The sequence below is a fragment of the Barbus barbus genome, assembly GCF_936440315.1.
Source record: "Barbus barbus genome assembly, chromosome: 20".
Lineage (NCBI taxonomy): Eukaryota > Metazoa > Chordata > Actinopteri > Cypriniformes > Cyprinidae > Barbus > Barbus barbus.
Window position 1 is genome coordinate 10274135 of NC_136748.1, and position 18378 is coordinate 10292512.

At 35.5% G+C, this 18378-nt stretch overlaps 1 protein-coding gene across 1 annotated transcript in view; it reads right to left on the reverse strand.

Moving 5' to 3' along the window:
- LOC306886716 (proton-coupled folate transporter-like) overlaps positions 1 to 11853 on the reverse strand; it is a gene marked incomplete at both ends in the record, with an annotated part of 40108 nt that extends 28255 nt beyond the window's left edge. The window contains 3 exons of the mRNA XM_079444045.1: positions 4524 to 4621; positions 5945 to 6692; positions 11704 to 11853. Coding sequence (XP_079300171.1) covers positions 4524 to 4621; positions 5945 to 6692; positions 11704 to 11853 — 996 coding nt within the window. The remainder of the gene's footprint in view (positions 1 to 4523; positions 4622 to 5944; positions 6693 to 11703) is intronic.
- Positions 11854 to 18378: the final 6525 nt, after the last annotated feature.

Genomic DNA, 18378 nt, shown 5'->3' on the forward strand with positions numbered 1-18378 from the left:
ACTATGGATTAAAACAATTGGTCTAAATATTCAAATATGCAGCTCAAAGGGCACATATTGTATTAGCCCTACACTTACAGCATGAAATACTATTTAAACATATTACTATTAACATTTTACATAACATTTACCGATTTTATCTCACAATTCGGACAATTTTTTTCTCACAATTGCAAGTTTATATCTCCTAGTTCAGACTTTATACTTCAATTTAGCGCAACAATAGCGAGCTTGTCAGTTCTGAGGAAAAAACGCCAGAAGTCAGGAATATAAACTCATGATTCTGAGCCGAGGGGAAAAGATAGAATGATGCGCTGTTTTTCCTTAATCAGAATTGTAACATATAATCTCGGAATTGCAAAAATAAAGACAAATTTGAACTCAAATTTACTCTTTTATTCCATGGCTTCCATAGACTGCTACTTGAAAACAGTCATTTTCTGCCACCAGATAGTCTCTGCCCACAAAAAAACGTCATCGCTGTTTACAAACACCGAATTGGTCTATAGAAATAACTGGATTTTGGCGGTGAAAATTCGCAGAACAAAGGTAAATGTGGCTGCACCTTTGACTCTCCAAATGTGACTATTATTCAAAATGCGATTAACTCTTTAAAGGTGGGACTTTCATTCATCCATCAAAAATTCAGTTGGCTAATTTAGCTATAAGGTGGGACTAGAGTCACCAACTAAACACGGAACAATTTGTATGTGTTTATGGCCTTTCATTTACAGGACAATGGTGTTTTGGGGGGGGTTGAAAATGTACATTTTTGATTGTCTCTTTACAAAAGTGACATCGCCATCTACTGACTTGGCATAAATAATACAGCATTTTAGTTGTTTTTACATTTTAAAATATAGTGGTGTGGTGACTAGTGTGAAACTTGCTGCTACAATGCTATAACATTGCTATGCATTTGCCAGAGTGTTTGGAGAGTTTTTAGCATTGCCAGGTGGTTACTAGAGCAATCTTATTATTTGCTAAGTAGTTGCCCAAGAGAGATGTGTCTATGCTCCCTCCTAAAGTGTAAATTTATGGGATTTTTCACCCATTTTATCATCCATAAATCCGATCATTTGGTGAGTACTAAGATCTATGTATAATTCAAAATGCTTAAAATTATGCTGATGTTGAATAATGTAATATAACAGCTGTGCAATCTCGGAAATACATAAGCACCGCACTAGAATGCATAAGCACAGTCCTGTGGTTCAGCTAGTATGAAAACAAAGCCCATAAATATTTAGATTCTCTCAGACACGTTTAAACCTAACCAGTGAATTAATTAACCTTCAGGGTTTGTGCCTGATGAAACAGTGTCAAAAACAGTCAGGCTGCCTCACTCAGAACGTCTGAGAGCACTTGAAAGCGAACTCACCTGCACCCGCATTTGCGTGCGAACACGCATGAGAGGTGCACACCGTGACTCATTTGCCCTGACTGCTCAAGCAAACAGTCCTGATTTAATTACCCCCCCTGCCCAACGAGGGCCCGGTGTCAACAGACTGTGCCACCGCCTCTGATTCACAGCTGAAAACATAATGGGAATGCATAAACATTCCACGGAAAAGGTCAACACTCTGTGTTTTTACTTTCATCAACTCATTAGAGCCTGGAGTGTTTAATAATTCCTCACCAACTCTACGCCCCCCTAATTACAAGTCAATTCCAGCCCCGCAGCCATTTATAAAAACCGCGAGCATGGAGCCGTACGCTCACCACAGCCAGACCTGCCAAGATTTTGATGCTTCAGATCTTTAGAAGCACAAGATCGGCTTCCCTCCACGATGTCTTTGTATTCAAAAAGTTTCTTTGTCTGTCCTTTTCTCGCTTTTTTTCCCCCCAATTGACTCTTTCAATTGTGGTTAATTAAAACTTTTCGCTTCGTGTATTGGGTGGCGGCCCCTTGGCTGACATCCCCTACAGACAGAGTGTATAATAAGTTCTATCAGGATCGATGCTTTCAGCTTCCACACAAAAGGCAGTCGAGCGATTGGAGCCCCAGTGGTGTATCCTGATATAAATGGAGAGCCATCACCTCTCCAATCAGGAAGGGTGCTCCTTAACTGGCAGGCTTTGTTTAAGTGTCACTCTAAGACACTGCATCGACCTGCTCGGAGGAAGGGTTCCTCATGACAAACGGAAAAAACAAAGCAGACTTCAGCCTGTTTCCCATCACTACCACTGTACAGACAGCCTCACACTGCAAAGCTACTCTGCTAATGTCATGGTGAAGGAACAAAACAATGATTTTTTTGAAAGGGTAATCAATATTAAAAGTCATAATTCTCTTAGTTTTAAAAATGGACTTTCTTCTCAAAAAAGCAACACCATACTTTATTGTTTAATAATATATACTTTACTGCATGTTGTCTATTAGAAATGAACACTGCCGTTCAAACGTTTGGACTTGTTTTTAAAGTCTTTGTGCTTACCAGCCCTGCATTTATTTGATTAAAAATACAAATATTAGTACTTTTTAAAATAACAGTTTTTTTTATTTTAATATATTTTAAAATGTAATTTATTCCTGTTATGCAAAACTGAATTTTCAGCAGCCTTTACACCAGTCTTCAATGTCACATGATCCTTCAGAAATTATTATAATATGCTGATTTGCGGCTAAAAAAATAAATAAAAAATATCATATTATCAATGCTGAAAATTAATGTTTTTATGGAAACCATGATAATTTTTTAAATATAATTATTCTGCAGCCATGTAAATGTCTATACTGCATTTTTCATCAATTTAATGTATTTTTGCTGAATAAACGTTTTTTTTTTTCAAACAATCAAGCAAATAAATTAACAAATTAACAAAAAATAAACAATTTATTGGACCCAAACTTATACCCAAAAGAGTATAGAGAGAGCAAATTGCTTTCTGTACCAAATAATATCACCAATTAAATAAATTAAAATGCCACTAAAGACTTCAACACTTGGACCATGACAAGGGTAACAGTTGATTGGATTATCTTAACATCACAAGAAATATAATTGCGATCTACATTGGGAGATTTAAATTTGAGACATTTAATAAGTAATAATATAATTAATAATAATAATACACAATAAATAATAATTATAGAATTAATTCAACTTCCTAATTTACCTCACCTTATATAGCAATAGAAAGCTTAATTTTAGAAAAAGTAAATAATAATAATAATAATAAAATGCATTAAAAGAGTTGCTGTTAGAAGTTAAACTAAACAAAACAAACAAATAAATGTAAAATTTAATACAACCTACTATCTATGAAATATATTTATATAATATATATATATAAGACATGTAAATACATGTAAATATTTTCTATATATACTGTAATGTCTGTGTATTTATATATGCATAATAAATATACACAGAGCACTTTTCAAAAACTTTTATTTTGTATGCGATTAATCACGATTAATCGTTTAACAGCACTAGTGTGTGTTTCTTAGATAAATATACCGTTTAATCCCAAATTTTTCGGTGGAATATTGTGTGTACTGATATAAAAAACATTCTGCAGTCATAAAAATTGTTATATATCTTAGCCCAGCTATTTTAAACTGTTTGATCACATTCTTGGGCTATTATTATGCATAAAAAACCTTATTTCAAAATGTTTACTTTTTTGTAAAATATAACATCAAATTTTTATATTAATGCTACGAGTATTACAACATCATTATTGTAAATATTTTGTAACATTTAAATTTTTTAATTTAGTGCAATATTTTGTCATTGCAACATTTTATTGTCTTTCACTAGCAACTGCAATTGGATTTATGTTGTATACTTAAGTTCACTGTTATCCCACCAGTCTCTATTGTGACCGTCAACACGTTTACTCATTTTATGACCACACACAAAACTGAATATATGCAGACATATATATGTGTGTGTGTGTGTGTGTGTGTGTGTGTGTGTGTTATTTTCCCAGGACTATTTATCTAAGAAACATATTTTAAACTGATATAATGTCACTAATTTTACACATTTAGCAGACTTTATATTTACAGTCATAAAGACTAAACATTGCTGACAGTGTCTACAATGACCTATACATTCTTGGTTTTACAGCATGTGCATGTACGTCCCTCTGTGCCAAATTATTGCAGCTCGTATGGAGCAGAACCGGCCGTGTGATGGAATGAAGCTGAATGGACTGATGCTGTATCTTGTTGTGTTCAGAGTTGTGTCAGTCCCCTGTCTTTACCATTTCATTCTTTCTCTGACTACAGGGAAAAATCCCATAAATAATCATAAAGAACACGTTTTGTTATCAAAGGGGTGTGTGTGCAAGGGCATTGTGCTCAGCTGTGTGTGCTAGAGAAGAGACTCAAATGAAGAGAAGGCAAAGACTCAGCTGTGTCCAGTCAATGGCCGTACTTCAGTACTGCTGTTTGAAGCTGAAATCGAAAGATTTAGTGGTATTTCAAGGATGTCCACTGATCTCCACTCTGAGTTAGCTGAGAGACATGAGTCATCAGAGAAAGCATTACTGCATTAAACAAGACCACTTACCATCAACAGCATCCTCACAGAGTTAAATACCCCAAACAGGGCAGTTGTGAACTCTCTAGGCTCATACATCAAATACAACAGCAAGATCGACTGATCCCCTGGAAACACAAATGCACATAAAAGCACATTATTATTAATGTCCCCTCTCTCTCCAGATCTTTATTGCCACGACTTTCAAAGATCAATGTTTTTCAAAGCAGTACAGAGTATAATTCAAACGAGACGATTGAACGATTATGAACCTATAAAAATAACAACAATTATATTTGGTAAAATTAAAGGCGTTATTAGGAACACTAATATCAAATTGTAAAAATTTATGGAAATTGATAGAGACATACAGACATCACTCTGTCCTTCTCTTTCTCTCCCTCTCCCTCTCTCTCTCTCTCTCTCTCTGGCCTCAGGAGTGACAGTACTCAGATTGAGTGCTTTAAAACCTCCCTGCAGTGCTTCAGCATTATTATCATCATAAACAGTTGACTTGACCACGGGGCACATATTAGTTGCACTGGTAATTCATTTCAGCCATCTCAAAGTTTATCCTGTATTATTTCATTATTTCACATATATTTCATTTTAAACTCCTCTTACTAAACGTTAATGAGTTAAGGTTTTAATGGTTTAAAGCATGAAATAAAAAAAGGACTCCAACAGATTTTTTAAGTATTTATTATACTGTACTTTAATCATTCAATGTATTAATCCTATTTATATTATAATGCATGATTTAAAATATTATTTAAAATGATTTATTTATTTTTATTGTATTTTAAAATAACATTATAAACAATTATAAACATAAAAATTATTATGAATAAAATACAATATAATAATACTAAAATAATTCATGTGAAAATATAAAATATAAAAAAATATCTTTAAAAATGATACCATTGTTTTTGAAAATTGTATATATAGCATACTGTATTAAATCCATTTATTATTAAAATTATTTATAATATACTGCATGCTGAATTTAAATGTTCATTACTATAAGAAATAATACAATTATTTAATTATTTGTTTTAGTACAATTACTATAAATTACAGGAACTTTGCAGTGTTTACATGAAAACAGTGTCATCATGTGCACATTTAAATAATTAAATATATAAATAAATGAATAAATAAATAAATCAATTCCATTCTTGATAGATTTCTTGAGATTTACCTACGTAATGTTGACACACTGAATATAAACTGAATATAAAGTTGCAATATAAGAAATATTACTGGAGTTAATTTTATGACAAAGACCTTCTACTTAAACACTTCACGTTTAATTCAATGTGTTACTTGCCATTTTTTGTAATTAATTGTGAAAATGACCAGTTTTGTGTGAACGTTGTTTCTACACCTTTTCCCACCGGCCTATAGTGTATATATCTGCGTTAGTGTATGTGTGAGTTTACACTGACCAACAGCCACCAGGTTATTTATGAATTTGCAGAGAATGAGAAAGTGCAATTTCAGTCTGTCCTGCCCTGACCTCTTCTTGAACACTGTTTTGAAAGACAGCTTGGCGTACTTTAGGATAAACAGACGGGACTTGTCTGCTTGAGAACCTTGCTCAGCTGTATCCTCTTTATAGGGAGCTATACATGTATTTTTTCCTATCGTAGGGTCTCTCAGCCAAAGCACAATATAAAGTACCGCCAGGACGTGGCAGCCAATGTAGACCCCGAATGCTGCCTGGAGTCCGAATTCTTGCTCCAAGAATCCACCCAGTAGGAAGCCCACTGTGCCTCCAACGAATATCATGGACTCGGCTACTGCCATGCGTAAAGTGCGACTGGAGCTGGAGCCCATGGTCAGATCGGCCAGGTAGCTGAATGAGCTGAGGAAAATGGAGACATGGCCACCTGTCAGGCCTGTTAGGGCAGCAGCGATCAGGGTCCAGTAAACGCTGATGTTTTCCAACAAGTCTACAGCCAAGAGCAACCCCCCACTCAACAGAGACAACACAGACGGGAGCGCCATGACCCAGCGACGGCCAGCGCGGTCAGACCAGGAGCACAGCATTATGGCGGGAGGAATGGAGACCAGGCTGAGGGTGGCGTTGAATAAAAGCAGGATGTAGGAGGCTGTCATCTGAACCTCCTCGTCCCCTTTGTGGTGTCCGGGGTTACTGCAGACAGTATCATTCTTGAGCAATCCTTGACACACCTACAAAAGATACTGAAAAATAAGTTCAAATATAAATTTCTATATAGAGCACCACAGCACTGTCGAGTAAACATAACAAAAAAAAGCTAAAGGTCTCTGAGCTTGAGTAGATCTATCTAGAACAAGTAATACAGTGTATTCTATATTATTTATTATGTATCATTTTATTTAAGCTATATACTTGTATAATACTTGTATTATATATAAATATATACATATGTGTGCGCGTGCATGTGTGTGTGTGTGTGTTTTCATTTGTTATCATATTCCACCAGATATTGATATTGAAGTTAAAACATTGTTATTGTATTGTCTAAAAATGATTATAAACCTATGCTATCGCACAACCAATTCGTACATATTTTACGAGGTGGCTAATTCGTATGAATTTGTAAGACTTCACTCGTATGATTTTGTACGATTTGTCTAAACCCCAGTGACGGGTAGGTTTAGGGGCGAGGTTAGGTGTAGGTCATTCGTACAAATTCATATGAATTGGCAACTCATAAAATACGTACGATTTAGCAAAAATCGTATGAATTTGTATGAGTGAGGTCGTACGAATTAGCCACCTCGTAAAATATGTACGAATTGCCGTGAGATCGGGCTGATATAAACATGTCTGAAAACGTTTTGGTTAATTTGACCAGTTGTTAGAAAATGCTCTAAATGACAACATTTTATTTACAATTCAGAAGAAATGTCATCAGTAGTTCACAGAATTAACCTAAACTTACATTTTGCACAAATCCAGAGACAATTTTCAAGTGGTCTCTTAATTTATAGCTGTATAGCTACACATGTCGCTCTGAATATTTTTTTGTTTTTACTTTCTAGTACAAAAATAACTGTTGAATGTGCTAATGATATAATCCTTCTTTTCAAGAAGGAATTTTCGTCTCAAGACAATAATATTTGCAGTTCAGTAAGTGGTCAGATTGAGTTCATTCAATGAATGATTCATCAGAGTGATTCAAACCCTGTTCTTGAGTATGTGAGTCATTTTGAACGAGACATTAAACAAACTGGCTAGTAGTTTGTGTTTCTGGCTGCACAGGGAAACTAAAACAATTATGAAGGTCTACCAACCGTTACTGGGGTGTAAGCAGATCATACAAAAATGTTTACATGCAGTCTTACGAATTCATTAGCTTTCAGTTTCCCAAAATGTAAAATAGTTAAGAATAGCCATAATTGCATGATTTTGGGGGGATTTTAATCTCTATGGCAGTAATGACTGTCATTCACTGAGTGAATTATCCATTCACTAAACCAATTTGTCAAAAAAATACTGATTTGTTTAGGAACAGACACTTTACGAGTGAATCATTAAGTCATTCACTCAATTGTCTGGTTCAATTTGAATGAAAAACCACTATTATGTTGCTTGGAGACACAGCTTTTGTGGCTCTGTTTTGGAATAAAAACATTCACTATTATTGAATAATATTGTATGAACTGAACCAAACTGAAGCTGCATACGGTAGACTGAGTACATTTGAGACGTGTACAGTTGAAACACCTTAAATAACTTGCGTGCACAAGAACCCTGAGCTGTGGTTTTTGCTCCACATGTGTATTAGCGTTCTCTTTGATGATGGGAAATTTGAAATGTGTGCGTCTTTCCACTCCGAAGATATTGGCAAACATTTTTTTTTTCAAGGTGAGATTTTCATTTCACCCTGTCCCTTCCACAATGAATAGCTTATTATTATTTTATGATTGTTAAACTTAACATATAGTGCCATTGCAAACGTTACTCTGTGCTCTAAAAATAGGCATATTTTATGACATTGTGCGATGCAAGGTCTTTTCATAATCTAGAGAAACGTGCGAGCATGACGGCTGAGACACAGTGTATCAACTGTACCCGGATTGGTGTCCTATTGCTTCACATGCGGTTTAGTTGTACAGTGTTATGATAATAGGATAAAAGTCACGTTTACACAGATGCTATGCAAATTCTGTAAAAGAAAATGATATTTGTGATATTTCAGCTGTCTATTATTAATGGACATATTTTATAATGTGAATGTTAAAAGGATTACATAGCATTTTAAGAAATATACAAGGTGGTAAAGTGGGTACAGTTGAGTCACCCTTTATAGGTTGCTATATACTGTATACAGTAACAGTTCAATCATAGAAAATAAAATGCATGCAGAGGCTGTGTGTGTTTGTGTACTGGTATTACCTACATTATTGGGACCAAATGTAAGTAGTAATACCAGTAAATTCTAACCTTATGGGAATATTTTTTAGGTCCCCATGATGAAACAAGCTTATAAATCATACAGAATGATTGAAAATGTAAAAATGCAGAAATATTCGAGTGATGTGTAGGTTTAGGGGTAGGGTTATAGAATATACAGGTATGTATATTGTTATGTTTACATTTGTACTGTTTGCCATATATTTATAGTGTTAGATATTTGTTCCTATTTTGTTTAACTAAATCTAAATTAAATAAATACATTTATTTTTAAACTGTAATTATTTAAAACTGTAATTTTGTCATTTATAACATTTGCTATAAATGTTTAGCCAGCTTTAGAGCATTAAGAATGGGTGTCTCAGCTGTACCATGCTACTGTTTCAACTGTACATCATATGGGTACAGTTGAGACAAAAATGCACCTCGTATTTATGAGCTAATTGTGGAAAATATGAACTAATTATGGCTATTATCAATTTATTATATTTTAGTACACAAGCAAAAGAAATATCATGTGAAAAATCACTTCATTTCAGCATCTAGTTTTTGTGTAGTGATGAAAAAAGCAGAAAGTTTCATACTGTACTCCGTGTACCCTATCACACTTGCAACCATGCCTAATGGACCCTGATCACAGACTGTGACGACGCATTTCAACCGTTATTAACATCATACATTTTTCAGATTTTCATCAAAAAAAGAATGGACATTTATAGCACTGTATGTTGTGTTTTATTACATATATTATCTATAAAATAAAAGGGTTCATGCTCAACAGCACTCTGGCTCATATGATATTTCCGTAGATAAGTGAACAAAACTGTTCATAACATGTTTATATGAGATAACAGCACAAGCTGGTCAGTTAAAATGTTAGATGGCAACAGTTACTGTAGGTCAGTACTATTTTTTGGGTGAGGCTTAGCACTTAGCAATGAGGCTAAGCAAAACTAGCGCCACATTTACATCTTGACATTTAACAGTCCTTTTCTAGCTAGAGCAAATGTTATCAAATTAAATTTGAGTATTGCGTCTTAGGTTAGCTTTGCGGTTTTTCTACTTCTCTAATCAGTAAGCCATCGCGCTGGGGGACGCCCTCAGTTATTGTAAGAACAAGCCTCGGGGAAGCTCACGAACTGCAACCTCACAAATATGATGATATCAAAGAGTAAATGGCAAGAATCGAGGCCATTAAGAGTGGCATAAATTCAGCACTTTGCAATAAATGATTGGAACCTCTTTAATCTTTGAACAGTTTTCACTGCATGGAGTTGTGCTCATTCATATGATATATTCATCCACATTTTTCTGAGAGCTGTTATGTGCGGAGCTGCAGAGTTCATTGGAAGGGTAAGATAATTTAAAGGAGAGAGGAAAGGAAGGACACTCGCTCAGGAAAAGGAAAAAATTGCAATATGACAAGAGGAGGAACTAAAAACAGCTGCATGTTTTGGAAAGCGTCACCCTTAAACAAATGCATATATTCACTGAATTATTTATATTCATAGAAATGTCTTTACAGTCCACACATATTATTTTTCCTGCATTTTCTGTTTTACTTTGATGCTTTTTGTTTCTTTTTAAACAAACGTTAAAGTTATTATCAATGCTTTAAAAAATCAAACAAACAACAAAAAAGGCCATTCATTTAAAAACACAGGTTCTCTCAGTTCAGAATTCATCAGGATGCAAATATATTTAAACGGTAAAAAATATTACTTATTTTAATGTAAAAGAATGTTAAAATTCTACAGTAAACAAATTAGCATTACCTATTAAAATTACCTTCATAATTATATTACATTATGTACAAAAAGTAATGTAATTGTAAAATACTATATATATATATATATATATATATATATATATGTACACACACACACACATAAACACATTTACTTTTACTGTATACATTTATTTTTTACTGTTCAAATGAAATAGACATTAGCCAAGCTGTTTTTTTTTTTTATCATAATTTTTGCCTTCAAGTGCTTGCTTTAAGTGCATGTCAAATGACAAATATTCCATTTAGTCTCACAATTATGTTTAATTTAATTAATTTAAATTATTAAAGCAAAGTTTTCATTAACTTAAAAATTATTAACTTCAAATATTCATTTAAAAAGAATGGCTCATTATAACACTGTATTTTGTGTTTTATTAATTATGCATTATTTTTACAGAAAATACAGAGAGCTTTTTTTTTTTTTTGCTATTGGAGCAAATGGGAACGCAAACATTTTGAATGTTTAAATTTTCCATGTAGTCTTCCCATATTTTGATATTAAACTTTAATGTCATTATTATATTTAATTATATATTAAATTGTTATATTTAAATAGCAAAAGCTGTTTAAAAATATGTCAATGTTGTATGTCGCATAGCAGGACATGTCAGCTCATGAAAAATAGTAAAATTTCATGTCATTGCACAAGGTTAAAACAAAGATACTGCAATTTGTCAAGCATAGCCAATGTTTAAGTTCAGCAACAGAATACAGACTAATGACTGTCAGCGATTGTTTAATCTGGTGCATGAGTGATCACAGCGCCTGTTGTTTTGCTCTGGGACTGTCATGGCCGGTTCGGCTTGATTAATGCCTGCTGTAGTTTTGGGTTTTGAGTACATCTCGAGGTCCACTGCTATTCTCCAAGCGCTCCGTGGTTCTGCTTCGGGCATTTCCGTTTTGTGTACTAGAACTGGACCCTGCTGACCTGTTTTTCAGTTCAAAGAACAAAACACTGACTCGCCGGACGCACTTGATTAATGTCTCTGCATTTCACTCTCTCTCTTTACTTTTCCTGCTTTAAATCGCAACAGCTCTCTTTCCTTTGTGATAATCATCTGTTGATATGCAGGTGTTACGATGAAAGTGCTGGTCATGTAGAGGAAAATCACTGGCTCCACTGTAACAACTCTCCTTAGTTTCTCTTCCCATGCCGACATATTCAACTTTGCAGTGACAGAACAAGGAAGGACGAAGGAAACAGCCTCTTAAAATATTAAAGTCGTATTAGGAAGAGTAAACCCATGTCAAGTGTTCATACTGTCCAAAGGGAATAGTGGACGAAGGAACTCAGTTTTCTCGTTAAAAAAATGCTCTCTAACGTCAGTCACATGCATGTCAGCTGGAACAGGAAGAAATTGTCTCTCTCGACATTCTGTTATCAGGAATTGTTCTACTTTGTGGTTGTAAAATCGGTTGGCCTCTATTTGCCCTATGAACACATCCCCAACAGATTCACACTTCCCCAGAAAAAGCAAAGAGTTTATGCGTTTTCAAAATGTTAAAACGTGCAAAGTGAAATGTCCTTTGAATGATGCAACCATTTCTTCCAAATGGTTTTACTGCAGCAAATATTGAAGTGCACATTTACACTAGATTTATTTTCAGTGCTTCAATTATAGCCTGTCAAATGTTTCTTTTTTGTAAATTTCTGCAGTGTAGTACAGCATGAACCAATAACATAAAAACTTTAGTTTAGTCCAGTGGTTCTCAAACTTTTTGATGTAAAGATAATATTCAATATACTTCCTGAAAAGTACCTCTGAGACTAATGTTGTAATAAAAATAAATATGAAACCAGTCTAATGTATAATGTACATCTTTATGTTTAGTGTGTGTGTGTGTGGGGGGGGGGGGGGTTATAAAGTGGCTGAGAAAGCTCAACGTGCTGCAACTTACTTGCAACTTACTTGCAAATAAAAGAGCACCAGCACATTAAAAAACATCTTCATCAGTTTGATAACATGTGCTGCAAATTCTCAAAGTACAGCAACTGTTACGGGGCTGACGAGACGTGCGGATCCATATGCAAGGCTTTATTATGAAACATGGTCAGAAACAGGCAGGGTCAGACAGTGGCAAACAGGTATGGTGGAGGCAAGACAAAGCAATCCGTGGAGCAAGCGTGGGTCGACGATCGGCGAACAGTATCCAAAGGGGCAAGGCAGAGAGATAATCCAGAGATGAGAGAAATAATCCAAACGGGGAGCGAACAGAGTCCAAACGGCAGAGGCGAAGGGTAAATCCAGGAAACACGGGCAGGGTCAGACACGGCAAGATAAACAAGGCAAGACTAGGACTAGAACAATGGCTCTGTAAAGTTGCTATCGCTGGGTTAGTGATAAACGCTAACAATTACAGAAACAAAAGAGAAACACGGAATGGCACGGTAAAGCAGCTAGCGCTAGGTGAGCACTAAACGCAGATCAATACTCAGCCCTGAGCAAGAGCAAGTCCCAGGCTTATATGGTGTGTGGTGGTGATTGAAATGATGATCAGGTGTGGGCGAGATAGTGAACAGCTGTGCGTGTCGTCAGTGCAATGTATTGTGGGAACTGTAGTCCAGTGTGCTGTACGAGTCCATGTGGTGAGTGAGTGACATCTGGTGGAAATAATCAGAAAGTTGAAAATAAAGTATCGGGTAGGGTTAGGGTAGGTGTAGGGAGGGCTTTATTGTCCCAATAAGGTGGCATCCATTTAATAAATTTGAATTAAAATTATCATTTACACTCAGTACGTTATTATTGCGTACTGTTTTATAATGTACTACAATACTGAGGTGCAGATAATTGCCACTATCTGCAATAAGTAGTATAAATAGCAGAAAATCTTGTTATTTTAACATAGTGTAAATAGAATCCATCGCTATTTGCACTTAGTGTAAATAGCATCTGTCACAAAAAAAATATGCTATTTGCACTTGGTGAGTAAACTGAGTGTAAATAGCGTCTATCGCTATTTACACTTAGTGCAAATAGCCGCTGCCTTTTTTTTTCAGTTATATAAACATTATTTAAAGCAGAACAAATTAACCCAAGGTGAAAAACTGCATAATAAGAAAATGTGTTGAATAATGTATTTTTATTGATCCATTGGCAGATTTTTTTGCAGAAACCATTATTATGAACACTAAAATGTATTATTTATTACATTTATTATTTAACATATGTTTTGCCGTGCAGAAAGATTACTAATTTGAATTAAAACAGGTGCAAAAAGAAAAAAAAAAGAAAACTAGGCAAACTAAAATGCTGGGGGTTTAATAATAAAAAAATTAATACGGTAAAAAGAAGATTACCCCTTAGCAGTGACCCTTTATTTAAAACAGTCATATGTGCGATTCAATAACATGCGTTTTGCACAGCACCCCTGATGGTTTCATTCCGTGTATGCACTTATTGTACCTCCAATCCATATGCAGAGCGTAAATACACAAGCCGTGGGGAGAAATCATAGGCAGCTAGCAAGCATGCAGTATAGGAATGAACCCTTTCTCACCTGAACTAGTGTCTTTCTCTCTAGAGGCCCTGATATCTGCTGGGTAGAGTTCAAATATTTACACAGGCACGCTGGCTGAGAAGTCTTATTTGTGTCTGCGCACTGGACTGGTCTATGATATGGAACTCTCATAGATCTGTCTTCTTCTATACTGCCTCAATTCCTGCTCAAATTTTTAATGATGTTTATCGTTAAACATTATTCAGCTTGAAAAACACAATACTTGTCAGATGTGAGTGTGCTGTGTCATGTTGTCTACATAATATATGCTTATACTGTGTATATGCACATGTTTGCATATGCACTCAGATATATATTATCTCTATTTTGCATTCCACATGTATAACCGTAATATCTTAATCAGTGCTTTTTAATGGGCTATAAGCATGATGTCTGGAGATAGGTAGCATTAGTATGTTTCATTCTGCAAATCTAAGATGGTCTTCACCCAGAAAGGAAAATAGAAAGTTAGATGCAATTGTAAAATATGAATTCACATTGTGAGATATGTCACAGATATTGAGATATACTGTAAATGAGTATTCATGAGAAATAGTTGCAATTACAGGAAATAATGTATGAAGTCAAATATGAAGTCAAAACTGAGTTAAACTCTAAGTCATATAGAAAGATATAAATGAGTAATCATGATAAATAGCCACAACTACAAGAAGTATGAAGTAACAATAATGAGAATGAAATCACAATTGTCAAATTAGAAGTCCAAACTGTGAGAAATAAATGAGCAATTATGTAAAATATTTGCAATTACAAGGAATAAAGTATAAAAATGAAGTCAAAATTGTGACATAATAAGTCACATACTGAAATCCACAATTGTGAGTAATGGTCACAAATACAAGAAATAAAGTATGAAATTTCTATTATGAGTCAAAGTTGTGAGAAATAATGTTGCAATTGTGAGATTTGAAGTCAAATAGTGAGATATAAATAATCAATCACGAGAAATAGTTGGCATTACAAGAAATAAAGTATGAGGTCAAAATTGTGAGATATGAAATTAAATCAAATCAAAATTGTCAAATATGAAGTCAAAACTGTGATAAATAAAGTCGCTATTGACCGTTCACAAAGAGCTTGATTGACAGACGATCTGACCAATCAAATGCTGAATCTGCCATCTTGCCCGGCAAACAAATCAATCAGGAGAGTAGATTAACCTTCGTTGGACTTAAAAATGTTGTGTATTGACGTCAGCATTTTTAAATAAAATATGTTCTGATGTTTAAATTAAATATGAAAAGACGATCGGTTCACATGCTGTTTGAACTGAGGCAATACAGTGATTTTTCATGATATATTTATTGTTTGAATTTCTTAAAAATTGACAAAATTTGAAAGCTGAGACCTTGATTCATATGCACATTTCTATAGAAGAATAAAATGTCATCAGCATGCACTCGTGGGAAAAAAAGAGCATGATGTATCACACTTTGGCAGCTTGAGGTAAGCAGTTTTATATTTCATGTGAACTATTTTTATTGGCTAGTCAGTAAACGTGGGTCGTAGCAGCAAACACACTGAGCAATGATCACGATGAATTTCTGACACAATCGGAAAATTCTCGTAAGTTATCTATGGTCGCAAAACCGTGACAACGGCTGTCTTTGAACCTCTCTCACTGTATGACACAGGACCACCGATTAGGAGCAACAATCACACTACGAAACCATCACATTATGAAATCACAATTACGAAAAATAAAGTTGCAATTGCGATATGTGAGGTTGAAAATATGAGAAATAAAGTCACAGCTTTTTATATTTTTACTCTGAGCCACACTCAAGACAGCTTATTAGGTTTTATAAAACAGTGCTTTACAAATTTCTCCCCAATTTTGGGAGATAATCAATGCCCCTGTCTAAATGTGTCCACCCCCACTTTCAAATTATTTCTACACCGTTGCATAGGATGCAGTGGTGAGGATCTGACTAGACAGCCGTGAATAATGAATGCATATTCTACTTGGTGAAAACTGTAATTGTTCCAAATTACCTCATAAAAAAGCAAACATAAAAGCTCTGTAAAGGGAAACAGAGATTTATTTATTATTTTCTTGGACCTCAGCCACGCTATACATTAGAAGTGTGTGCTCACGTGCGAAACGAACTACACTGTAGCTCTCCTGAAGGGTGAGATTAATGGTCTGACCTTCACTGAACGGCTGACGTATTTAGCACAAAGTTTGTAATAGTGCTAGTACTGCTCTTCTGATGAAAATGTCACAAAGCTGTTAGGCATGATGAACCAGACACATATTCGCACTCGTCCTCTCCTTAAGATAAAAGTTTAAGTGCATAAGAGCCATACACAAAAGGAAAGAAATAGGAGCACCCTCCCTGTAAACAGACCACTAGAAACAGTGACGTACACGCCCTTAATGAGAGAAAATTATTTTTGTTTCAAAACCTCTTTCGCTCGTTTTCTTCTTTCCGGATGGGCAGTGAATCATGCATCATCTTGTGGTCTTAGTTCGCTCGTTTTGTTAAGAATTTATTAAGTTTTCCTTTTCACTGAGAAAATAGTGTTCTCAGAAGAGCAGGTTTCCTGTCACGCTACAGCACGTTTTGCATTGTTCTATCTCCTATTCAGTTACAAAACCTGATCTTCAGCTATATTACTTTCAATTTATGCGGTTTAAAATGATAAAAATGTTTCTAGTTTGCTTTAACCTGTTAACCCGCATCGGCCCGCGGGCGGGCCGGAAGGGCGTGGTCGGGCGTGGTCGGACTTTTTATTACCTTTGTTTTAGAACAATATTCAATCAATTATCATTAACTATATATCATTTGAAAGCTAAAACACTCAAGATTAACGATGTGAGCTTGTTTTTGAAATCAATACACCAGAGAGGAAAGGGTTAACAGAAATGCTGAAAGACCGGCCATTTAAAATGAACAAAGCGAACCGCAGTACTCACGTTTGATCGCCAATAGCGCTGGTCAGCTCAGACTATTCCAAGACACACCAGCATACATTTCAAGAGAAGGGTCCACTCTTCAAAATGCATCCACTTTTTAATCCAAAACAACGAAAAAATAGGGGAAAACACGATAGATCCTCCTTTGTTTACATAAGCGATTCGAGTTATAGTTATCGATAGCGTCCATTTTCCAATAAATATCGATTATAATTCGTATTCCAGCTTTGAAACGCCATCTATTTCCAGCAGAATCGTCTCTTCCGAGTAAGAATAGCCCTCCCTCGTCTCTCTCCTTCAATCGCAGGAGCTGTTATAACCCGGGACAGTAAGCGCGTCCGTGAATGGGTCAGCGAGGTGTCAATCCGGACACATCACAATAGGGGTGTTTGAACCCAGCCAATGCCTCGCCAGCACAGTTTTGATGGATGGAAGTGTTAGCCAACCACAAGGACGTTTAAAGTGATTGACAGTTTGAATAGTTTACGTAAGATTGTTTAGAGAATAGCTCGGCGTATTGTCCGTGTGTTTTCGTGCGCTCTCGGGTTACGCATGAAGCGTACACATAATGGCGTCGCAGCGCTACACAGACTGGCTATCAGCGAACAGATGTTGTCCAAAGCTCACATCTGAATCTCTCCATCATGGATCTTCGACTTGAGAAGTGTTTCTGTGGCGTTTGGTGGTGTTTTGGAGGACGTGGGGAGAAAAATGGCTAATTTAGTAGCCGAATACGCGCTGAGATCGCTGGGAAGCGTGGATAGCATTAGCACGTAAGTGTCTCCACCCTCCTCTTGAATGTTTATGTGTCTTTATCATGTATTTGCAGCTTTTGTTTCATGTTAGCTGTTTTAGATTCTAAAAATGACAACGGAGAGGGATAATATGAGGGGATTACATGAGTTTTGTTCGTGTGGGTGGGTGGGTGTGTTTGTTTGTGGGTATGTCCCGGTTATTGTGTGTGTGTGCGTGCGCGCGTGTGTGTGTGTGTGTACAAAATGTAAACAGTGTTGCAAGTTTGATTTGTTTTGCTTACACACTTTCTCACTCTTTTTCTCTCACTCTTCCCTGTCTTTTCAGAGGTCTGGTGAATCCAGATGGTCAGAAAAAAAACCATTTTAGTGGCTGCTAGAGCGTCTTCCTCCACTGTAAATACTGTAAATAGTTTTTTTTTTTTATTATTTAGTAATATTAGTAATAGTAATCTATTACTATATTAGTAAAATAGTAATATTCATAATATTCA